The sequence below is a fragment of the Cariama cristata genome, unplaced genomic scaffold, assembly GCF_000690535.1.
Source record: "Cariama cristata isolate BGI_N322 unplaced genomic scaffold, ASM69053v1 scaffold2979, whole genome shotgun sequence".
Lineage (NCBI taxonomy): Eukaryota > Metazoa > Chordata > Aves > Cariamiformes > Cariamidae > Cariama > Cariama cristata.
In genome coordinates this window covers 74,514-100,048 of record NW_009633863.1, presented here as the reverse complement: position 1 = coordinate 100,048, position 25,535 = coordinate 74,514, and the positions used below count along the sequence as shown (strand labels likewise).

The 25,535-nt window shown below is 37.1% G+C and overlaps 1 protein-coding gene across 1 annotated transcript in view; it reads left to right on the top strand.

Moving 5' to 3' along the window:
• The window catches only part of LOC104166827 (SH3 and multiple ankyrin repeat domains protein 3-like), a gene marked incomplete at its 3' end in the record, with an annotated part of 106,749 nt that overhangs the window by 40,883 nt on the left and 40,331 nt on the right, over positions 1-25,535 (top strand). Inside the window, exon 9 of the mRNA XM_009706909.1 lies at positions 2,365-2,431. Within this exon, the coding sequence (XP_009705211.1) occupies positions 2,365-2,431 (67 nt within the window). The remainder of the gene's footprint in view (positions 1-2,364; positions 2,432-25,535) is intronic.

Genomic DNA, 25,535 nt, shown 5'->3' with positions numbered 1-25,535 from the left:
CTGCTGAGGATTATTTTAAAACACAAGTATATGCATATTGAGTGTAACTGCTAGGTGCTGTAGAAAGGTGGAATAGAATTTCTGCCATGAAACAGATACACTTGAAATGAAAAGAAAGCAAAGCTACTGTATTTAACCTTTAGGTTGCATAGAAATTTTTAATGAAACAAGAAACAATATGCCAGGAAAAAAAGACGGAAGCTGAAAAGCATTAGAAAAAAATTTGAGGGAAAACCGGATTCTGGCTGTAAACATGATAAATGGTATGCTCCATTGTTTGTTTTAAACTTTGCTTGGTAATCTAAAGAAGTTATTCTGATACTGTATTATACTTAAAATACAGTAATTTCTTTAAAGTCTTGCTTGTACTTTACTAGCCCGTAGACTTTACAACCTAAACTAAATCAGTCTGTCTCTCTTTAGAACAGGTATTGCTTGCTTAGGACCAAAAGATAAAATGGAGATTACTTTGCTGTGTTTGAAACCATTTGTTTAAGTCAGAGTCCTTCCACCGGGATTTCCAAGTCTGCATACAGAAAGGATTCATGAGTAATGGCTTGAAGCATAAGGACTAATACAGTGGGAGTCTTGGGTCTAAAGAAGGGCCTAAATAAAGTCACCAGGAGGACTGTAGAGGGGAGGAGAGAGTGTGGTAATCTGACTTTCAACAATCCTATCTAGTTTTATTTAGGAGTATTGCGGTGAGTTCTTTCTTCTAAGACAGTGCACCCGTGCCCATAGCAAATAGCCGTCATAGTACTGCGTTTCAGTGAGACTTCTTCCAGTGCTGCGGTGGGATATATGGTAAGCCCACTCTGAGCCCTACGTGAGACGTGCTAATGGCAGAAGGAGGCATAGTGTAAACAATCGATGCTGATTGAAAAGTGCAGAAAATAAGTGTAATTATTTTATTTTTAGGTGAAATGGATGTAACGGTCATGACTCATGATTTAAGCCTGCTCTGAGTCTACCATTTAAAGCAGATTTGGAAACTCTTAAATACATAACAGTCAAGATTTTCTGTCTGTAGCTTGTTGCTTGTGTGTAAAGTCTTCATTTTCAAGGATTTCCATATTAGTTTGTTTTGGTTGCTAGTAAATAGAATTGTCCGTTCAGTTTCCTGTGGTGAGTGCAGAAATAAGATCTTATGCTTGTTACATTAAAAATGTTACATTAACTGTACTTCATACACCTTCCTAAGACCATTTCAGCACTTTAATCTTCCCTTGCATTATTCTTCATCCAGGATTTGTGGAGTGGTACAAACCAGCAGATAATCTTTCTTGGTCATCAACTCAGAAATTTCACCGAGCTTTCAATAATTTCTCATGACTGACAGTAGCCCTATGTCCAAATGAGTCCTTAAATAAGAATTTTTTGATTTTTTTTTTTTTTTTTTTTTTACCTACACCCTGTATATGCAGAAGCTTCTATGGAAAGTGAACCCAGCTTATTCCTTTGACTTACATCAGGAAGACCACAGTACCATTAGAGGAACAGTGTCTGTCATAATATGAAGCTGCAAAATGGAGCCAGAAAAGGCAATTGCTTGATATTCAGGGCAAAAATAGAAGAAGAAAAAGAGAGGAGTCAGCAATGGCATAACCAAATCACTTTCCTCGTGTCCTGTGGAGATGTTTCTCTTCTTAAGTGCGTTTAGATGAGAATTCGGAATAGATGGTTACATATCTGTGTTCGACAACCAGGAAATAAATGAAAAAGAAAATTATTCTTTTAGAACTATATTTATTAAAACACTTTAAATTCTATATATATGTACGTAAACTTTACCAGTTTCTCCTTTTTAGTCTTTTTTGGTGTCTCAGTGGTACCTGAATACTTGTAGTTCTTGGTACTTCTTCCCTGGTTATCCCACGTACATTGCACTGTAGCTCCTGTTTTCCTTGTTCAGGTAGGTAACGAGGCAGGAGCAATTAAAGGGAAATAATACCTTCAACGTGTCTCTCCGAGCCTGCTCCTGTAGCATTCTCCGCACATCCGTGTAGCTCCCAGAGCTTTGGGGATGGTGTGTTTAATGTTCGCTGCTGGTTTTGACTGCCACAACATGAAAAGCCGCAGCTCTTCTAGCAGTCTCCTGAGACATCCACGATGACAGCTTTCTTAGTAAATGGGGAACTGGGGGACTGGCAGTGCTGCTTACAAATAGATGGAGATACCATTTCTCAACACTGTTTCAGAAATGTGTTGCCTGTAGTAATTGCAGAATAGAAATAATAAACAGTTACTTCGCTTTGTAAAATGAAAATATATTTGTATGATGTTTGTCAGTAATGTAACATGCATATTTTCCCACTTAATAAGTGATGGCAATGTATTAATTGTAACTCTCTTACGATCCTTTAGGTGGCTATAATAGCGGGAAATTTTGAGCTTGCTGAATATATCAAGAATCACAGGGAAGCTGATATTGGTAAGCAACATATTTACAGACACTGAAAATGAGTTATACATGTTCACACCAGGATTTTGCAAAGATGTTAAATCTGATTCTATGTGAGATATGACTACAGGGCTGATGACAGCATCGTTTCAGAGAGATTTTAGAAGTAACTTTTCTATAAAAAATGAAGATGGGGAAAAAGCTGAAATGTTTTCAAAATATACTCTGAAAATGAAAATTTGATAAGTAATGCAAGAGTGGTAGATGCTTTATAAGTGTAAATTAGACAGTCTGTAACAGGTTAAATACACATCCACATACCTGGAAGAGCCAAATTGGCTCTGGCAGGCTGTTTTGGCAACAACCTAAAGCAGCTCTCAAGTAGGAATAATGGGTCAGAAGAAGATAAAGAAAGGTGCTTCTCTGCAATTAAATGAATATATGGCAGAAACTGTCTATTCATATCCATAAAGCCACTTCCTCCCACTGGGTTTGGTGTGTGGCACTGGGGAAGGCTACTGACAGGCGTTAAGGGCTGTTGACAAAAAACCTTACATTTTTTTAAAGATCTTTTTACATAGAAAGTTTTACTATTAAAATAAAAACCATTTTGATAAAAGTGATTTCTAATACAGTTTAATTAAAATGAGTTAAAATTTTTCAGTTCAAGTTAATTGAAGTTCTGCAGAAACATCCTGAAGTTGAACAAGTAAATGCATTCCTTTTGAAGCGGGAGGGTTCGTATAGTTGTCTGTGCTGATTTAACTCAGTGATACAGTCTATGACTTGATAGTGTTTAATTTATGGGGAAAACTAGGCCAGCTCACGTGAAACTTAAGACTGTGAAAGAATTGCTCTGTATTAAGGCCTCCTTCCCATTTCCCTTCTTGGTTGCATATGATCTGCAGGCATATAGTTAAAAATTCTGTGCGGTAATGTGAATTCTCGTAGCACTGTGATACTTTCAGCTGTTTGCAGTATGCATTGAGAAAACTGAGGACACGTTGCATGAAAGTTTTATGTAAAAGTCATAACTTCTGCATAAAAGTTTGTAGTGAGTTTGGAAGGTTTTTACCTGAGATAGTGGGATAGTTCCTTTCCACGTAAGAAGTCTTCATCCTTCTGTATTTATAAACAATCTGATGTAAAAAAATAACTAAAAATGGACCAGTTATTGCTAATAGGGTGAGCATCTTATTGTTGTTTATGTTTACATACGGCTAATGGTTTTACAACTTCATGAAGACGTTGAAATGAAAGGAAATAGTTGTTTAGATTCAAATGTTCCCTTTATTTGTGCCATGTTAGTTCATGATATTTTGGCTTGCATGTAGAGTCAGTGCAGAATAAGTACTGCACATAGGCAATACACAATATTATGTTCTATATGTCTCTAAATGGATTTTGTTCTGTTAAAAATAGTTGTGTACAATTAAAAAACCCCACTAGTAAAGGAATGACTTGCTAATATTAATTATGCATATGCTTACAGTATGAGTAACTGTAAAAGTAACACAGTACACTTAACATAGTAGTCTCTAAAACAACTTGCATGAAACCGCATTGATGTTAATGTCGTCATTTTTTGGACTGACTAGTTCTGTACTACTTTTCCTTTACCCTGACCAGTGCAAGTTCCAAGTTGGCAATGTGTGGGAGAAACTGGAATGTAGTTATGAAGCAGACGGATGAGACTTTGTCCAGGAAACAAGTGATAGCCACGTGGCTGAGGCTTTAGGCAGAACTTATTATTACTGACTGTAAAAACTTTCAGTAAGGTTTGGTGTTTTCTAGCAAAATGCTTAGAAAAAATCTCTTCTATGGGAGGGTTCTACAAATTTTCCTGATGCCTTCAATTTTCCACTGAAAACCAGAAATATTGGTGCTTCCATGATTCACTTGCATCTTTTTGCAGGATGGTGGTGGATTGCACATAACTATTTAAATTAGTAGATTTGTCTTAAAGAATAAGCTCTATGTTATGTTGTTTCCTCCCAGCTAATTTAATTTAGCTGGACGTTTGCCCCTTAAGATTTATTACTTTAAAAAAAAAAAAAAAAGTGAAGTAATCCAAATGTCTGTTTCTGAAATGTCTCCTGGTTTAAAAAAATGAATAAATCAAAGAACAGTATCCTGAACAGAAAACCTGGGAGCTAGTATGATGATGAACGTGCAGAATAATGTCAGCATTTAAACTTCAACAAGTTGGCTTTTATTTATCTTACTTGTCTGATTATCCACTATGTTCATGTAGTTTTGGATGTATTCCAACATATATCATTTGAGTAATGTACCATCTCAGAGCCCAGAGGCAACAGAGTGGGAAGGAATAGCAAAAGGCTTGAGAAGTATCCTTGTGAAGATAAGGACAGATCATACTATGAAGTCTTTCGAGAAACATTTCATCTTTCATCTTTCAGAAAGTGTATTTTTGGTTAGATATGGAATTTTGATATAGAACCAGTTCATTAAACCTTGTTGTTATTTTAGGCTCCTTTAATAATTGAAATTACTTTGTATTTTGTAATTATTTTAGACTCATTCAATAATTAATAAGTTACAACTGTAAGAAATTCTTTGAAATATGTGCAGCTTCAGGTGGGTCTCTTTTCTGTGCAGATTTAAGCTGGTAGATGATGAGCTGTTCAATCATTTAATAGTAACCTTGTCAATGATATTCACAACTGTTCGCGATAGCATTCATTGGAAGGAGGGGTCGGTGGTGCATTGGGAAAAACTCCACATTGCTCTTGATTCGTTGGAAAAAACTCCACATTGCTCTTGGAAGATTTCTGACCTAATCTTTTAACTTTTAGTGATCTTCATGCGCAGTATCTTTGGCTATACACACTTTTTAAATGCAAGCCTAATATACAACTGAGTAATGTAAGTGGCAATAATATTTTTTTCAAAAAGAATCTACCTACTTTCCTGGGTATGTCATCTTAAGGATGGGAGAATTTTATTTGGTGGTAGTGATTGGAGGCTGGACCTAACTTAGTAGTTTCAAGAGCAGGTTTTATCTGGTGACAGAAGCAAGCTTTTAAATTTCTCAAACTGAAGTATCTGTAATACAAAAAATAATATTTACATGAAATCTCTGATCTTACATAGTGAGGAGCTATACTATCCATGTCCATCTGTTTTGACATGTGCTAATTAACATTATTCTTAGATAATTTTGTTGCCCCAAACTATTGCAGTAGGAAGTCACTTGTACTTTCAATGCAGAAGGTATTATGTGGGTGTCTTCCAGTTTGTCAGTACTCACAAAGCTGTTTCATGTAATGTTGCCAAAACTGCAATTATAAGTCTCTAGCAGCAGTAATGTAATGCTTATGATTCACGGTCCTCTGCCATGCTTTGCGGTGAATGAGCGGCTTTGTTCCGCGGCAGAGATCGTAGCTCAACCTTTCCACGGAAGGAAGGTATCGCTGCCTGTGGATTGAAGAGATGAGCCTGCAACCTGCCAACGACAAAAGCACTACATCTCAATGCAGTGGTCCGCAAGAGCTCCACGTAAATAAATGTATGTGCTTAAGTGCTGGGTGTATCACTTACTATCTATTCCACCTTTGCCTGCCAATTATATGTCATTGGCATTTGGAGTAGAATACCATTTTAAGCTATACACAAAGTCTGGAGTTGTTCAGTTCAGAAGAGGCTGAATTGCATGTCCTAAAGGGAGTCTTTTTTTTAGGGTCATTTTTTTTTTTCCCCCCCTCTTGGCCTGGATCTGTGCCAGACTGTAGTGCGAAGACTATCCCTATTGTTGAAGATGATGGAGAAGTAGCTCAGGTGGAAAATGACCAGGGTATCCTCTAGCAGTATAGAAATTCTAGTTTACAGCAGAACCACTACATTTTTGTTGTACAGATCAAATCCCACAGAGATTGTTCTTTCTTTTTATTTAATTATAAAGCAGTTATATTAGACAAATGTGTTGAAATGCTGAAAAACTAGACATATATAAAATAAGCTTCTTTGCAATAATTGTAAGACTTCATACTGATCTGTAAAAAGAAGAAAAATGTAAAAATATCTATTTTAGAGGCGACTCAGTTAGCTAAGCTGAGTGTGTTTCAAGATAGAGAAGGTCGTTTAGGGTTTCAGAACCATTAGGAGGGGTCAGGGCTGGTAGATGTACTTTGGGACGGCTCTGAGCTGCAGCACTTGTGTTGAAGAGCACGTACCACAATGGTCCTACCTACCCACCTCCATGTTGTTTCTTCCGTCTGGGGAAAACCTGGTTTCACTCTCATCCTCATTCTGGATGGATGCAGCTCTCTGTCTCTTGGATAATTTCACAGAGGAAGCTCGTGATGAAATGAGGGGCCATCCGTGGAAGGGAGAGACGTGGAATCCAAACCTGCTGACTGTTCTCATGGCTCTGATCTACAGTATGTACACGTTCAGGCAAGGTTGGACTAAGCAGTTATATTCCTTTTTGGCTGTAAACCCTTGTGTCTCCCAGCAAGCTGGAGTTCTGTAGAACCTGCTTGCGCTTAGCCATGATACCGGCATAAAAATCTGTTAGTTATTCCGTCCTACTAAAAAATTTGACCTTTTCCTCAGAAAGTTCAAAACTGTGTGGATTCTCTCATGACATGCTCTCCCTTCTCCTAGCAGCAAGTCGCTTCGTCCTTACCTTGCTCCTTTTCCCACCATCACTTGCCAAGTAATCTTTCCATCCCAGGTAGTGCCTTTGGTGTCTGGGTGACCGGTTTGTTGAAACTGTGGCATGAAAAATATTTAGCACAGATAACTATTTTTTTTGACTTGGTGCTACCATTTTCAGAAACAAACTGAGGAAAAAAAAGCTTTGCAAATTATTCCTGTGGCTTAGTACAATAGAAGACACCTTGCTGTTATTAACAGAGAAAGTTCACATTAGTCTTATTTCAGGCAGGGATGATGCAATTTTGTAAGACCAAATCAAACATAAAAGATAAAGGATTCAGAGGAGAGGAAAAAAGGGTATCAGTAAAGGATTAAAAACAAGATCCAGATTTCATTGTATTTATTTCTTTGATGAGATTTTAAACATCCAGGAATCCCTTTTGTTTTCGTGACAGATGTTTGAAAGGTGAATGAAAATTGCCTTATCATTTAAAAAGTAATCCTATTTGAAACAAATTAAAATAATTTTTTTCATAAAGCAAGAAAAACTATTACCGTAAAGTACTTAGAAACTTGTTTTACAGGCAGTATGAAATACTTAGTATAGCTTCTCAGATTACTTCAATTCATCGTGTCCCCAAATTAGTTTTTTGAGGAGTAGTAACAACATCAGAGTAGCTTATTTTAATTACCACTTATTTTGAAAGTCTTTGGAACCCAGAAGCATATTGTAGCTCAGTGACTATTGTTCCAACTCCTTTTCTGCTTTGAGAAAGACATTACATATACTCCTGATGGAGAGTGCAGCAGTTACACATCGTTAAAAAAAAAAATAATGTTGCTTTTTAAACTTTTTTTTTAAACTAGCTGTAGCACATTTATAACTTATTTAACTTTATGCGTTTGTTTATTGCAAACTAAGAGAAAGTGATGGATTAAAAGATGTGATGAATAGAAAAGTTAATCCCTGATTGTTTTCATCCAGCCTGCAGCTGTCTCTGAGTAAATGAGCACAGCAGATTTAGGAAGCATTTGCCATACAGAATTTACTATGGCTTCTATAGGATGGAGGTACAAACCCCAATCATATATGTAAGAATACTGAAGCTTTCATTAGATACAGATATACAGATATTAAGTATGTTGCAAGCTGATAATCCTTTGACTTGGATAACCTATTTTTAAATCTCTCTTTTGCCTTGGTTCTTTGTGATGAGATGAATTTTCAGATGGATTAAATGACATGGGTTGTTCTTCTTCAAGTGAACAAGGTTTGTTTTATATTGTACATCTTGTCCTTCAGCAGCTCTGAAGCTAGAAGCAATAGGATTCTTTTGTTTTATTTTTGTTTGCATTTTGCTTTAGAAAAATGAAACACGTTGAGCTGGTGTGCGAGTTTTTGGTAGTTGATTAGCAGACTAACTAATACTTGGATACTGTTGCTAGGCTTCAAGTCAGAGTTCCTGTATTCCTCTATAATTATGCAGAGATATGTGTATGTGATGGTTTGTCTGTGCTTTCACATGGATTTATTTTTTTTAATATTGAAAATCTGCTGGTATGGTAGGCTTATCCTTTAAAATATACATATTCCACACTGGGCAATCGCTTTTAAATAAAACATTTTTCAAGTATGAGTAAAAGTATTTATTTTTATTGGAATTGTGACTGTAAACATCTTAAGAAACATGCATTTTGTTGTAAAATAAGCAGAACAGGTCTTTCAAAACAGAAGGATATTAGTTGATTTGTGGTAAAATTGCTTTTCTAACCCATTTTCTTTAATTAGATCAGAGTGATTGAGGTCAGCAATCTTGGTTTTTCAGCTGCAAGTGTTTCTATTAAACGCTAGCCAGCCCACAGAATATTCTGTTTGTTTACTTATTTATTTGGGTTTGGGGAACCATTTAGTAATTTTGATTTTCATAAATCAAATGCCTGCAGAATACTTCTCAAGTTAGGGGAAATCATCTTTAGAAAGATAAAAGCAGAAACAGGAAAAGGCAGTAAATCAAAAGACTTAAAAATCTACAAAACTGTCAGCAGCATGCAATGACTTGTTCTATTTTTATCACATGTTACTTAATAGAAGGAAAAGGGACACAAGCATGTATTATAGCCCTGTGTATTTGTCATTTGAATGTGAACAACATTAACCTGTCTCATGTCCTAGCGGGCATTTTAACATGGAAAAAGGATGATATTAGTGTAATCGGGATGGCAAAGACACTGAGATCTTGACTGCCCACATTTTACATGCATATTGTTTGGGAGATTGTCATAATCCTGTGTTCCCTTTTGCAGTTTCTTTCAAATACCTCTGCTAAATTAATAATTATTTCTCATGTCCGTAGGAAAAAAAACCCACCACCTTTACATTAGTGACATTTAAGCTGGTTTATAAGCAAATGAATATTGATTGGTATGAAATAAATTTGTTGCTATTATTTATCTGATTTTCTCCAAAGGGTTGCAAGGACTAGAATGTCATCTGCTCAGTCTTGCTATGTGGTAGCAAACAAATTGGAAAACTGGGAATTGTGATCAGTTAATGTAATTACATACTGAAATGTGGGACAGAGCTTGAAAAACTTACAGCAGCTTTTTTTTTTCCCTTTGATCACAAGTAATTTTTTATCTGTGTTTGTATTAGTACAGAATTGTGCAGCGACTAGTTTAATTTCAAAGTTTAAACTTTATTTTCAGAAGTCGATTATTCTTGTTGGCCTTTGAACGTCAGTGCATTCTGTGCATATAACGTGAAACTGCATGCAGAGTAGCTCAAGTTATGTAGTGCACGGTCATCGCCTGTGACTTCTTAGGCTTACTCTAAATTTTGAGGAGGAAAGTAAGGAGAGAACTGATGACTTGTAACTGCTGATATAAATACAGTCGATTTCAGATTGATTTGGCCTGGTTTTGTAAACCAGTGTGTAGCGTGTGCTTGCCACCTGCCAGGTAGGCAATGATTACCACAGCTACTCCTGTTAGAGTTTATTTTGCAGACTGAACAAGAAGAACCTTCTAATTGAGCTGAAAATAAACTACTGAAGGAATCCCAGGCCATCTTGAGTGCCCTTGAGCTAGTTTTGGTCTCGGGCAAGAATCTGTAGTCTGAGCAATGGATGCAGATCACGCAGGGCTCGCTGGCTTATCCCCTAGAGATGTTTGGGAGGGTGGCAGAGGAAGGGTGGACCCAAATGGCTGGAAGTGTTTCCAGGTCCCCCAGCTCCTGCTTCCCCCAAATCTGGCTTCTAGCTAGCTTCTAGTCTGCTAGTTCCTCATCAGGAGAAATGCTTCTCACCTTCTCTGCTTCTTCTAGGCTGGGACCATTATATCCAGCAGTTGGGAGCTGGGCTTTTTTTTTTTTTTGGATAATGTTCTCACCAGGGTGCTGTTTTATCACGGAGTCAGGCCAGTCACCTTTCCCAATTCCTTAAAGGATATGAATGCTATAATGGTCCTTTCACTAGTAGTGGCTTGTTTGTTTGTTTGTTTTGTTTTTTATTTTTTAATAGCTTTCACTGGCTTGACACGACTGAGAGAGTGTACAGGAGCGTAAAATCAGAGGCCATGTACAGAAATAGTGCAAGTCACTGAATTAAAAAAAGAAATAAAGCCATAAAGCATAATCAGTAGAAAAAAATGATTCGAGTATACCAGGGATTGCTGCTCTGACTGGGGACAAACATGGAATGTATTTTTGTGTATCGGAATTTATCAAATGAATAAAATTAATTTCTTGCTCTATGAAAAATAAAGTAATTGAGTGGATTGTACTGTCCTCAAAAATTCTAGTGAAATACGTAAAAGGATAATGCCATTGAGCTAAATAGGCAGATCAAGGGTCGTGTTGTGAGCAGACAGCAATGCAAGTACACCAGAACTCTCAAATGCTGAAATGTTGAACTAGTATTTCAGCCAAACTGGAACATATGATAATGATTTTCAGTTACTCCCTTGAGTGAAATTCCCAGTGTTGTTCAACCTGATAACCAAATCCTTCCAAATCCTGTAGCTCCCCTCACTGGAAATGGTCAGCAGATCACCCATCCCTTAGGAATCTGCTTTTTGATGCAGCCTTCCAGACAAGGTGCCTGATCCCGCACCAGGCTGTCTTCGAGGGACAAGGGTCAGTACTAGAGTAAGTTAAGGAGTTGAATTAGACTGAGGGGATGTAAAAAGAAAGTAGTACTGACCTGAAATTTGTTCAGTCATCTCCAATTCAGTTTTATAGGATATTAGAGGGCCCACACCCAGTAAGATAAGGCAGGGAGCCTTCAATGCAGCTGTAAGATATGAGACAGCCCAGCAAGGGATGCTACAGAAGAAAAATTGTTTGAAGTGTCTCACAGAGAAGTGTAGTATTCCTGGAAAGTTAATGTGTTTTCTTTAAATCATTTTTCAACATGAGCCTCAAGAGCTCTCTAAGATTGTGTCAAACGTTGTGCGGGGTTTCAAACAGTGAAACAGTGAAGCCAAGTCAAAAATAGAAGTAGGACAAATGGAGAAATAGATGTGTGCAAAATCCCGTGTCTTTCTATTTCTCCCATTTACAATGGTGAGAACACAGGAAAAAGAGCTGAAAGAACATGAAATAAATGCTAGAGTTAAAAAAAAAAAAAAAAGAGGGGGCCAAAATAGAGATTGATAAGAATAGTCAGGAAGGCTTCCTGAAGAAAATTCCTGTGTTTCCCAAAGTAAATACAGAGATGGACTAAAAAAAAAGCAAAGAACAGGAAAAAAAGGGGGAAGGGAAAACAAGAAAAAAAGAAACTCTCAGTGTAGTGTAGGTCCTTACGCTGAGCAATTCATCACAAGCTTTTTTATGCACCCAATAATTTCCTTTGTACGATTAGGCTACCAGTAGACTACAAAGTTAAGACTAATGGTGCAAGGGTGGATTTGTATACTTCTGAATATGTGGGGTTTTATGTGCCAGTGTGTATCTTAATTGTAGTGTTATTGAAAACAATTAGGTTCAATATAACTCCCATTTGGGGAAAGGAACAACTTCCATGGACTAATTGCATTTGGATGAGGATAGCCTTCCAAAAGCAAAAGCAACTTAGTTACATTGTCAATCATATAAACCAAGTATTTGTATGAAAAAAAGCTTTGTATGAATATAAACCTAAGTATTTTTATGAGCTTAGTGATTGCAAGGATAATATTTTTCTTTTAGATTGGTTCAAATAACCTTTCTAAGTTGGGCTTTTCAGTAGTTGCTAATGTCCTCCATTTTGAACAGATTTATTACACTTCGTTGACTCCCTTACTTGGAACTCCTCTTTCCATTATGCTAAATTTATATTTATATCATTTTTAACAGCTAAACATACTGGTTTTCTTCCAAACGAGATTATTTATCCAAATTAAGATGACATTTTGTTTTCCATTCAATATACAATGGTTTGGCAATTTACTTTAAGAACTGAGGCTTCACTGAAGAAATTTGTTTTACTATCTTATGAATAATCTGATTTTAATAACAAGGTATTAATGTCAAAATTTTTGTGAAAATTGATCTGGCAATATGCAGTCTTTTTATAAGGAAATAGTATCCTTGTAGGAGACCGTTTGTTGTCAAATTATAGATGAGGCTTGATAAAGTGATAGGCTTTGAAGCATACTGCTTTATAATGAGTGTAATATTTCACACTGTATTTCACACTGTTGACAATATTTCACGATGTTGCGGTTACTCCATTTATATCTCAATCTCCTGGGCTACGTCTGAGTTGACAGTCTTTCCCTTGGAGTTCAGGATAAGCTGTATCTTTTGCAGTCAAGGCTTTGTCACACTGTGGAAAATATCTTCAGAGTAAACACTTTCTGAGTATGTAAATCAGATCTCCTTGGGATCTTGGGCAGAGTTCCCAGGGAGTCCAATTGAAACTACTTGAACCTTTTCTGTCATTCCCTCTTTATTTTAATGAGCTGGTGTTTGGTGATTTTTATTTTTTATTTTACCTCTTTTGTGTCTTTACCAGATGTCCACTTCATTGACAAAAAAATGTTTTAGATGATTTTTCTAAGGGCAACTGAATCAGAAGGATGTCTTGTTTACTGATTTCCGTGGTTCTCTCCAGTTGCAAGTGGCAGTCCTAAAGGATGTATATCTTGTTTGTAACAGTAACTGTTTTTTAAGGGTAGCAGAGAAATAATTACTTTGGAGTTATCTGGCTTTGTATGCTTTCAGGAATATTTGAAAATGTAGATTATTTCTAAACATAGTAATATAAGACAGAATTCCTGGATGGCACATGTTGTTAAGGGATGACAATTTTAATTTCCTAAATTTCCAAGTTCACCAATCAGACAAAGTTTTCTTTACTAGCCTATCTAAACCTATTTTTGTATTTGGGTGTAACTGTAGCTATAAACACCAATAGGCTGGTTATGGAATGAGCTGCTTATTTTGCACGACTTTCACTGGAGCATCTCTCTCTGCTCATTCCCTGGTACACGGACAGACATCTTCATCTGGACAGCTGCAGGTACCAGGCTGGGCTGTGCAGTCTCCTGCAGCCTGCTCAGGGCAGCGTACTTCACCTGCCCTCCATAGCCTGGCGGTCCGACCGGATTGCAACAAGATGGTTTTTTCCATGAATCTCTATTCTGTTTAGAATTTTTTTCCCCCCCTTATCCTTTCTGTGTGCATCCTGATAATTTCATAAGCAGGTTTTGAAGTCAAAAGACTGTTTTCTGCTCCATTTTCTATGTAACGTTGCTGAAATAATTGTTCAGAATTTTTCATAAAAGACAGAATTATGATACCATCTTGATTCAGAGGAGGCTGTAGAGTAAATATTAGCCAGCAGAGTGGCTGTAATTGGGTGAAATCTATGCTGAATGAAAACAACAAAAGATTTATTGAGTTGAAGAGGCAGGAAGATTTACAGCATTAAGATTACAGGAGGTGTGTAGGAGTATCTCTGGTTTTCTGTTAATTATGTATTCTAGTAACTCCAGTAGACCACAGCTTCAGTACCCTAGTAAAGATACCATCTTAAAATTATTGTTCTAGTTGTTTGGCTCTTGGAAATAAGGAAACTATGAAAATAAAATGCATAGATTTTATTCCTCCTTCTAAAGTATTCTCTTAAGAAAAAAAAAAATTACTTGGTAATTCTCTCTATATAATCTTTTGTATTATAGCATTTCCTACTTGGGAAACTGCCTCTTACATCTCTTTGGAACGTCTGAGATAGCAAAATTTAACATAAATACTGTGATGTGTTTTCAGTTTTAAATGTGCTCTATCAAATCTATAATTTAACACAAATCATTTATTTATCCTGAAGAAATTATTTGTTGCTTTAAAAAACCCTTCCAAGTGCAGACTGTGAGCTTGCTGGTTTGTCATTTGGGTCTTTCTTTCCCTTTTTTTTTTTTTTTTTTGACCTAACACCCAGCTACTAGTTCTTCTAGCATTTCTGGGATTGCAGGCACCAAGGTACATCAGTATTTTGACCTCAGGGATTTTAGCAGACTAAAATTCATGTTTTCGTGTGTGTTACTTGTCCTCTTCCTGCACGTCCCACCTACATGAGTGGTTGTGAGAGATGACAGTCCCCGTAGCCCCCATCCCACAGAGACATGCTGGATCTCGTGCTCTGCAGCCTGATCCCAGGTCACTGTCTTTGCCTTCAAAAGGAAACCCAATCTCTCCTGCTTGTCCACATAGCACGTGTCCAGATGTCCGGGGTCACACCTTGCAAGAAATCAAAAGAGGCTGTGAGTCCGCGGAAATTTTTGTGTTAGTTCAAATTTATCTTTACCCATATTTTGAGGGCTAAGCTTTTTATTTTGGGTCAAAGCATGGCTTATCTTGCCAGCTTCATTAACACTCTTGAGAATGCCAGGTGCTAAAGAGCTCTATTTTTGCTGCACAGATCAAGCGTGTCTAGTTTCTCGTGGCCTATTTTTACATATTTCTTCACTCTATGACTAGGAAAAGCTGTGAAGGGAACAAAGAGATTGTGAATAGCCGGAGAAAACTGCTATGGTATTATTATAGGAAAATAAAGGGGGGATTCCATTTTTGAGACCACATGGAATTAAAATTAAAGGCAGGAAATGATGCGTGTAAAACCAAATAAAATAAAAATTGGACTAGTACATTTTGTTAGCTATATTTCATCAGTTAATTGGCTATTTCTATGTAATTCTATGAAAAATGCTTTTAGGCCTTTGTATGAAGGATTCTTAAGTACCAGCAGCTCAGAAGTTTTCTCCCTTATCCACAGGCACTCCAGGGAATTCTTATTTAGCGTTCAGGATTAAGCAGTTATCAGCAGAAAGTGAGGAGATGTTGAGGAACCCGATGGCTCTTTCTCCACAGAGGAGGAGGCACATGATCTGCTGGGGATGTGTGCTTAAACCCAGCGATCCCCTGTCTTAAAAATGGACAACTGCCTGGGCTGTAGGGAACTTGGAGGGAGGAAAGGAGGTGCTCTGTTCCTTTGTGCAGAAGCCACCAGGAATACAGGGACTCTCGATGCTGACCTGGCTGTAAAGGGCAGGGATGGGGATCTTGCTCTGCGGTAGTTGATGTGATATTCATGGCATGGAAACCCAGAAAAATAGCAGAGAACCACTTACGATGACTTGCAGTGTAGCAGTAAGGCAAGAAAAAGTTCCTAAGATGAAGCTAACCGGACCGTTTCAGTCCTCCCCAGAGATCCTTTGGACTTTTGAACGCTCTTTGTGTCCCCTAAGCTCTCTCTGCTTGATCCTTTTGCAACACTGTTGTTGAGTACCAGCAGCTGAGTGCCTAAGACAGTGCTCCCTATGCATCTTAGTGTTGTGTTTGCTTTTTTCTACAGCACTGTGTCTCCAGGTGTATCTATGTCTTTTGAAGGCAATGCCAGAAGTTTTCTGCATGTGCTCAGAGGCAGTAACTGGGAGACCACAAACTGAAAGGCATAGAGCTAAGCTTTGTTTTGAACCGTGTTTAATATCAGAAAGCCTCCAAGCAAGGGCGTTGTTAGTGTAGCTTCGTGCTGTACTAACATATCGGTACAGCATCAGTCTGGCTCGAGGAATGGTTAGAATGAGCTCGTTTGTCTGTCCCGGCAACACACGATCACTTTGTGGTCTGCTGTAACATCCAGAGCCTTTCTTCAGCACCACTACCAAGTACTCTAACTGCTAATTCCACCCCAAATAAGGATTTTATAATTTTTTCAGTTGATTGCCTCTTGCCTGTTTCAGATCACTTTTCCATTTAATCATGATTGCTTTCCTCTTTCTTTCCTGCATTGTCACCTTTCCTCATTTTTCTTTCGCTTTTGTCAGTGCCAGCTTTTCTGTTCTGTATTGTACCTCTGTGCTCTTCCCATTCTTTGCCTTGGTTATTCAGCTTCTATTCCCTTGTAAGATACAACCCTTTCTTGTGTCTGAGGAAGCTGCTGAGTTTTCTGCATGTTGACTTTTCCTTTCCCTCAGCAATTTTGTATGAAACGCTAAGATTATTGGGATAAGGAAAATATGTTCTTTACCTCTTGTCCTAAAGGAGAGCAAGGCTGAATTTCAGCCCTATGCAGGGTAATCTTTGGCACCTTTTCAGAGCCGGTGTGATACAAAGCTGAAACTCCCTTTGTTGATTGTGCCACGGCGTGTGCGGCAGTTGCACTGAAGGGCAGTAAATTCTGAACGTGATACGTGAGATACTTGAACTTCACGTATAGTGAGTACCGTGGTGCCTTACCTCCTGCTGTGTCGCAACTCCTGGCAGACCTGGCCTTGGTTTATGATAGCATTGGGCTGCTAGCAATGGATTAATAGTTTAACCTGCCTCCAAGAAAAGATTACATTAGGACAAAGAAGAGATTAAAGCACTTGTAAAATACGTTGTAGGTCTTAGATTGGATCCATGAACTTCCATGGTTTGCAAGTTCTGCGATATTTGGTTTGGAGTTTAGGAATTAAAAATAACTAAAAGTGATCCCAAGTCTACTGACATTCTTCCTTTCTAATCTGTATTTAGGACAAAGTTGTGGGTTTTGTTTTTCCTTTTTTTACCCATTAGCATAACAGTGTTTATTCAGACATCTTTTTAAGCAACGGATGCACATTCTCACATGTGAAGTCAACCAAGAGAGATAAAAAATGTAAGAACTAATCTGACATTGTTTATTTTAACTAAATGAAAGCAAACTTAGATTAACTAGATTCTTAATAATAGAAGCTGCTTTGGATTTTTAACACAAGACTGGGTTTTCCTCCTTGGGCTAATTAATGCAGTCATCTTTTTGGGTTTTGGTTTGGTTTGGTTTTTTTTTTTTTTCATTACTACCTTGGTTGTGCATAGTGGGAGAGCATACGTTCTCTGATGATAATTGGATGGAGAAGGGGTTTCCTTTCATTGTCTTTATTGACAAAAACTAAAGCTTGGAGCCAGTCTACCTCCAAAGCTGGTGGAAGTTTCTCTCCACATGCCTGCACTGAATGTGCTTTTTTTTTCTTTTTTTTCCAAATAAGAGAAGATCTAGTTGAGTCGAAATCCTTGTGGGTTAATAGTGCTTCTTACCCTCTGTGGAGTACAGGTTATTATCTTAGAAAGTACACTTGAAAAGTTACTTACTGGCAGAAATGTTACACAACTAAGCATAATTTTTGACACGTACAGAGATTTGGAGGGAGCAGTACTTAATAAGAACTTTTTGATCGTGTGGTGGGCTTAATTATATGACATTCCCAAACTGAATTTGGGATTTGTTTGTTGATTTCATTTTCTTATTTCTAAAAAAACAATTATGGAATTATCCAAAAGATAGTTTAGGGTTCCCCCTTTTTGAGGGATCTGCCTCTTTGCTGCAAATAATTGGAAGTTAAAAGGCCAGAGTGCCTCTTACAAGATCTAGGGTGTTGCCAGTGGTTCAGAGAAGGGGGGTCCCTGCGTGGGGTGCTGCTGTTGTCGCTGTGAGGACGGCGCTTTGTTTTGGACACTGTGGCACAGCATCCTGAGGTGACCACCGCGTCTCCTGTAGGTACCACGCAATTGCTGTGCCCTGCCTACTTACCTCTTTGCAAAAAAGTAAGTGCTTCTGTTTTCCACCCGTGGCTACGTCTAAATAATCCGTTGCAGTTTATTCTGTGTCAGCTGATGAGGGAAATAGTTCAATTGGTGGGGGAAGTTTTTCTGGTGTCTAAACTCTGTTATGCAAGTGACAGATCGTATTCTGCATTAAAGAAGTGTAAATCTGGATAAAATCCACATAAATTATTAGGGATTTAGGCTAGTGCCTTATCTTAGGGTGTGTTTGGGTTTCCTCTTGGAGAAGAAAAAAAGACAAAAGCTATTAAGTCTTTTTCTGGCAGCTGCTGGACTGTGTCCTATGCAATCTGAAAAATATCTATGCAGATTAAAAAAATTCTGCTTCTCTTCTGATTTGCATCTTCTAAGTGAAAAAGTGGAGTAAGGTGGGAGTAAAGTGTATTTAAAACCAAAGATTCCCCATTTAGTTATATTTAGTATTTGGTAACGGCATGTTCTTGACATACAAAGATAAGACTGTAATGTACTTCTGATATCCAAATGTTTGTACTGATCCAGTGCTGTATGCAAATTAAAATCTAAAATTATTTGGTTAATACTGGGTTCATGTACAATGGCAGTTATGCTGGCTTCTGAAACAGTAAGTTACAATGACATAAGCTTTGTATCTCGATTTTATAGATTAGACCAGCATATGGCTTAGACACTTTGTTACCATCCCTAACGCAACAGGCTCTAATTTTAGAATGTTCTTTACTGGTTACAGCTAAATTGTTTTTGTCATATACTTCTTTTTTTTTTTTTTTTTGAGAAAAGTAAAGGGGTTTTTTGTTTGCAGTGTTTTAATAATCATGCTCAAGTCCATTAAGCTTTGTGGAAACTGGAAAGAAATAGGAAAACAATGAGTCATTAAAATACATGTTGTGGAGGATTAAATTCTCTGTTCCGGTTGAATAGCTTCCAGGCAATAAGGAAAAGTCAGCCAAGTATCATATCATGTTAAAGAAGTCTCGGAATTTTGGCAAGTTTTTGCTGTGTGGTTTTTTTTTTTTTTTCCTTTCTTTTTTCTTGGTAAATACTCCTAAAATTTGACTTTGGGAGTACCTGTCACCAAGATCAGCATTGTACTAAGTTGTTACAGTGAGCAGAGCTATTTAAAGAGAGGAAATGTTCAAGCCCAGAATTTGTTTCATGGGATGTCAGGCTAGTACACAGATAGACTCATTAGAGATCGTTATCAAATAAAGAGCAGTCTGTGACTTACCTTCCTTATACAGATCTGTAGATGCAGAATTACAAGAAATGGGTTTTGGTTGTCACAGTTCACATATATACTCTGACCACTTTTGTTTCATGATAGAGCCATTACATTTATATCATAAAAGCTACAGGCTGACCTTTTCAAATAGCTTTCATATTTCGGTGTTAAATAACATTTTATAGATTGCTTATTTCTGATGTGGCAAGGTGTCAATAGATGTGTTTAAAACGATAAAATCCAGAGCAGCAGTTAGACTTCTTCTGTTGTTAAATAAAGAATTTTTTCTGCAAGGTGAACATCTTTTAATTGCATAAAACTGAACACACGCTGTCAAGATTTACACATGTATAAAATAAAGCCATTAGGGCGTTCCTTTTTGGCTTTTTCACTGTAGACATGTAGAAAAATCAGTGCAAGTAGCACTGACGCAAAGTAAGTTTGAAATCAAAATCGGATCTCTGTGTTTAATGATACTCAATATTTTCTCTTTTAACACATATGGATTTGCAATAAGGTCAGTGTAGTTTATATGTGAAGAGAGATGCCAGTTCTGAAGCATTTGGCAAAATATTTGGCCAAATATTTGGAATATATGTATATATTCAATATGTATGTATATGAAATATACATATTTCATCTTCTTTTTCTAGAATGCTATTGCTTTGTATCTTGTATCAGCCATAGAAGCATAGGAGATCTCAATTATTCAACCTAAATGAATAATGGGTTTAATTAAGGATCTTAAGTATGTGTGTACAATGTGCTGGTGATATAAAATAACTTATTGTAAAAGATTTTTAAAAATTTTAGTTCATCTTAAATTTAAGGGTTATTTTTGGCAAAGAAATGCCTCCAAACAATCTGTGGAAAATATAATATAGCTTCATAGATAAAGCATTGTGTTTGAAGTACCTAGGATCCTGGGAATTGGAGATTAACATTCTTTGAGGATGTGTTTGTGCTTGGTCTTCCTAGGGAAAAGTATCGATCTCTCTGTGGAGATCTTCAAGAAGACACTGTGAAAGTAGAGTTTTGGTCTGGATTATATGAACATTAAAAACGTGTTGGTAATTTCCATAAAGTGAGAGCCTAACGCTCTTCTCTCTGCCGTGGGGTCCTGTTTCCCTTGACTAAGTGTTGTGTGGTCACCACAGGAGCACCACAGTCCAGTGCAGTTGTCACACTCCAGATGTTACTCCAGCCGATCTAAAAGAGCAAATTTAAATGCAAATCCGTGAAGAGAGAGATAATTGAACTAGAGGAAAATGAGCTGCTAGTACAGTGTTTTATGTCAGTAGTGTTTCCAACTATTTAAAAAGTGTGTAAATATCCTAAGATACTAGCCAAATTCTTACTGAAACAATATTTCATCTTCAGTTCTAGGTGGAGATGGTTATTGGTCTGTTTTTTCTTCGTCAACAGCATGTTTTTCTCGTTGCACCTGGAATATCTGACATTTAGGATTTTTATTTCTTTTTTGTCTTGAGCTTTCTGACAGTCAAATATATATCTGAAAGGACTGCAAAAATATATGACTTTAATGGATTTTTTTTTTCCACCTAGAGTGAGGCATATTTTATTTTTTTTATTCATTATTTTACACTTTCTCATTTTACAGTTATGACTAGAATGTTTTCTGTTGTAATTTGTCATTCCGTAATCTAATGCAATCAGGTCTAGGATTGCCAACAGAATTTTTGGGTTCAACCAATTGTTGAAATAAATAACTGGTTGATTAAATCTAGCTTTTTTTTTTCTTTGAAAATGTCGTGTCTGAAAAATAAAAACCAGTTTCCATTGAATTGAAAACTATTTTGCTGTGTACAGTCTGCAGGGAAAAACTGCACTGTCTGAATACAAAAGGTATAATTGTCCTTAAAATCGGAAGTGTTAAAGCTATTAAATTTTGATATTGGACATTAATGCATGGAGTTTATAGCTACCTGAGTATGCATCGATGATAATAAATTCAGACGCATAGAAATACCTCATAATATAAGGTTTATGTAGATTTTATGGAAAATTTGTCCAGGGTAATTTCTGTAAACTAGCAAAAATTATGCATGCCTATACTGTTCACATTAGCTTGTAAGTAATGATGTATAACTTCTTAGCCCAGCTAACTGGGCTTTCAGTTTGTCACTGAGATTTAAAAATTAATAAAATTTCGTAGTCACGTTAAGAATGAATATGGTTGTAGTCAGTGCTACAGTAAACACAGGCTTTTAATAATTAAAAAAAAGTCAGACTTTCTCAGGTGTGTGCCAAAGAACCCACCTTTATTGACAGGGAGTGAGAAGCTACTTGAATACAAATAAAGCAAGTTGCTTTTCAAAGCACGGGCACAGGTCAGTGCCTTTGCCATCACTCCAGAAACAGCCCAGTTTTCCGGCTGAGTTGCGCCAAGCTCCCGCAGCCGCCGGGCCTGGGGTTGTAACGATTTGTGCGGTGCTTGCAGTGTGGAGGAGTGTCAGGAGTTGTGAATGATCCTTGTTCTTAACTGCTTTCCCTTGATTTGCATTTGATTCTGAGCTGCTGTACCACTGGTAGATTATTTCAGTTTTCCTGGTGAATAATGCATAAGGGTATATAAGTGGATGTTCCTTGGCTGAGTGGGCTGCAGATGAGAAGTGTCAGCTCCTTTGCAGCATTAATGTGCATTTTTTTTCTCAGGTTAAAGCTGTAGAGAACCTAGATATGCTTTTTTTGGATAACTCCTACAAATGCCAAAATATTGGCAATGTTTGCTTTTTCTCTTCTTTTCCTTTTGAATACCTGTTATTACAATGAAAAACTCAGTTGCCAATTTTCCATTACAAGCTTATTTTCCTTGGGATTCCCCTTCAAGATTTCAATGTTACGTTGTTGTGCCTGCTACTTAAACTTCCTGAAAACTATCAGGAACAGGGTTTTTTGTTGTTGTTTTTCTGCCACTAAGGTTAATTTGTTTTACCCACTCAGAACACTGATTCCTTCTTGCACCTCCTTCGTGCTCTTTAGTATATCCCAAAGGGATAATTGGAGCATCCTTTCCAGCACGAGCGACCTTGAGGCACAGATACATGCAATTCTTGTGTATAATATGTGCAATGTTTCATATAGGTAGATCTAAACACATTGAATGCTGTAATAATTGAAGCAACACTTAAACCCACCCATGATCCACTGAGTAGGAAAACCTCTTCAAATTTTTCCCATATTAATTTACTCAGAAGCGTTTGAGTATCTTAATGTACACTTGTTTCAGTCCCTGGGGTAGGCAGATCTTTTCTCCTTTTTCAGCTTATTAGAAAAATATCTTTTTATATTCCAGAATGCTAGAAAATTAAAGCACAACCGTTGTTCTTGTTTGCTTGTGGTTGGGCTTGTAGTTGTGGGGCATATATTCAAGATCCTAATTTGATCCCTAAAATATCAAAACTCTTAAACTTATGGCATGGGCCATTCTAAACAAAATATTTAATTGGAATGGTGAAATGTGAAATGCGAAAACATCCCGGGGTGTACCTGACATGTCAATTACTTTGGAAAGTGGTGTTTGATATGAGTCCTGTGGGAGTGTGGTTAGAAAGAACTTCCTAAAGTATGGAATCATGCTACTGAACAGAACAGTCTTATAAAACACAACTCATCCAAACTCCCCAACTGTACAATATCCCTTGAATTTAGAGACATCCAGACTTGAAGTGTAGATAAGTATATTGTAAAATAATGCTTTTGTACTAAACTTAGTCTGACATTTTGTAAGATAAAAGATTGAAAGCGTGTGAAATTGTCGGGGTTGTATAGTAAACAAGGCACTGAGTTGTGCACATTTTTAAAAAGCAGATATAGATTAATGTCTATGATAACAGAATTCCATAAATATTCAAAAACAGTCCTATGAGTATTTTGTGGACTTTTTATAGTGTTTGATGTGGAGATGCTGAAAATTGTAGAGAAAATATTTGGCAGAAATGCACATTCTTAGAAGGGCTGGTTTCAGGTTGTACAATAAGAATTCTCAAAATATAACCAAAGAATAATAGAGAGGAAAAAGAGAAAAAATATTTTGAGAAGATATGATTTAAGTTTGAAATAATTACCAAACATGCTATACAAGCCATTTTCTAGAAAAGATAAGTGATCTTTTTGTGATGGTGATTCTGTGATTCCAGTGCTACCAAGGCGGGGAAGGGAGTGCTGGTGGCTTGTCCACCACTACAGAAAGGGGTCCCTGACTTTCACGTGTGTCATTCAAAACAGTGTGGTTAAAACTGTCTTTCTCATTGTTCCAGTTGTATCGCTAAGATATTGCAGTCTTCCAAACCCTGTGTCACCTTCCTCTGCCATCCTTAAACACATTTAATATTCTTCATTACCTTCTATTACCTCATTTTCATTTCCTCGTTTCATGTGCAAAGTGTCAGGGACAGCAGAGTAGGAGAAACTAAGAGAAACTAGTTTGCTTCCTCATCTCCTCTAAATGTTTATTTTGTCCACTTTTCCATTTTCAAATCATGCCATTTTTTCTTACATAAAGTTCTGCTTTCAAATTTTCCCCTTAAAATCAGATTCTGACACCTAACTTCTTTTTGATGTTGCCTTCGTTCCTTGCCCTTCTTAAAGGATCCTGCTTCCCATACCCAAGTAGAAGTCCCCGGAATCTGTTGCTGGCAGGTAAGGGTTAAACCATGGTAATTTTTCTGTTTGGGGGCAATAGTAGACAGGTCTGGTTTTGGTGGTCTTCTCGGTGAAGGAAAATTAATAAAACACAAAGGTGTTTTAGGAGCACAGCTTTCCCATAAGGAAAGGCTTCACAGACCCATATTCTGTTGTCTTGAGCTTGTTTACATTGGCAGTAGATAAAGAGGGTCTCTATTAAAGATTTTGGGCTTCAAATTACTCTGAACTCCACATTTGGGCCTCAGAACATTGAAAAGATGGATGGAATAAAAAAAGCGTCTTTAGTGTAAGATGCTTTTCATTGTGACTAATAGAATAATCTCATCTTAATATGTTTTATACTATATCCATATAAATGAAGTCATATATCTGAAGTAGTGATTAAATGCTGTATAACCCAGTCAGTATGTCAAACAGAATGCTAGGGGGCTGTATTTTCTTGAGATGTTTGAGAGTAACACTCTCTTAAGAGTGGTGTTACTGTAAGGAGGACTGGATATTTATATTGTCAAGGAAAAATAATGCACTTCTGCACCTCGTCTCACAGTTTTCTTCCAGATGACATTTCGGCAAAGATTCTATATACAGGTAGCCTACTCTCTGTGGTCCTACCTACCTTTTTCCTGGGAAGGCCAGTAAATGTGCAGCAGAAAAAGGACAGCTTTGGTTAGAAAGCTTCTGCATAATAAATTAGTGTTTTATGGTATGAACCAAATTAGCAATTTAAAAACGTAAGCTGTCAGAACAATAGATTGAAAGAGAGATTAGTATGCATTAAGATTATTTTTTTAACTAGATAACTACAGATTAAGATGTACATTGCAGTAAGTGAGGAGTCCCCCATGAATAGTTCTGAATGTACCTGTCTTCCATCCACTAGAAATTGTCATCCATTTAATTTTGATGCACTGTGGGTTTTGTGAAAATCTTAAAAGACAGTGAATTTAATATTTTTCATGTGTAATAAAGAGGATACTAATTATGTACAAGTATTTCTATGAATGCAGATAAGTGTGGTTTTCTTACAGTTTCTTAGAATGGTTATTGCTTAATGCGTACTGATATGCTACTTTGTGTTATTGAATTGGTATTTTAATGTGGTTTACAATTCAGTTGTTAATAGGAACACTTCGAATGTCATCGAACAATGTAGGCTGGAATTTTTTGAAGTATTAAAAAAAATAGCTGCTTAATTTTTATTCAAAACCAACAGAATTTGGGCATAGAGGTCTTTTTGAACACCGTAACTTTGGAATTTAATTGAGACAATGGCCTCGATGCTGCCCTGAGATTTGCAAGGTGTCTGCACGAGCCATGCAGAAGTCCAGGGACTCTGCAAAATAAGAGAATGGCTGTGGAATGTACTAGCTCAAATTTACCATATTTATTCACGTAAAATGTTTATCAAGAACAGTTTGGACAAGGAAAGCTTACATGAAGAGTTCTTGTAGTATGCCTGCAGCAAGCCCGCTGATCTGCGGACATGTGTATGTACATCTGGGTATACGCATCTCCATTTTTTTATGGTGCAGTGAGTGACAGAAGCCATTTTAGAGTAGTTAAGTTCTCCAAACTTGAAATAA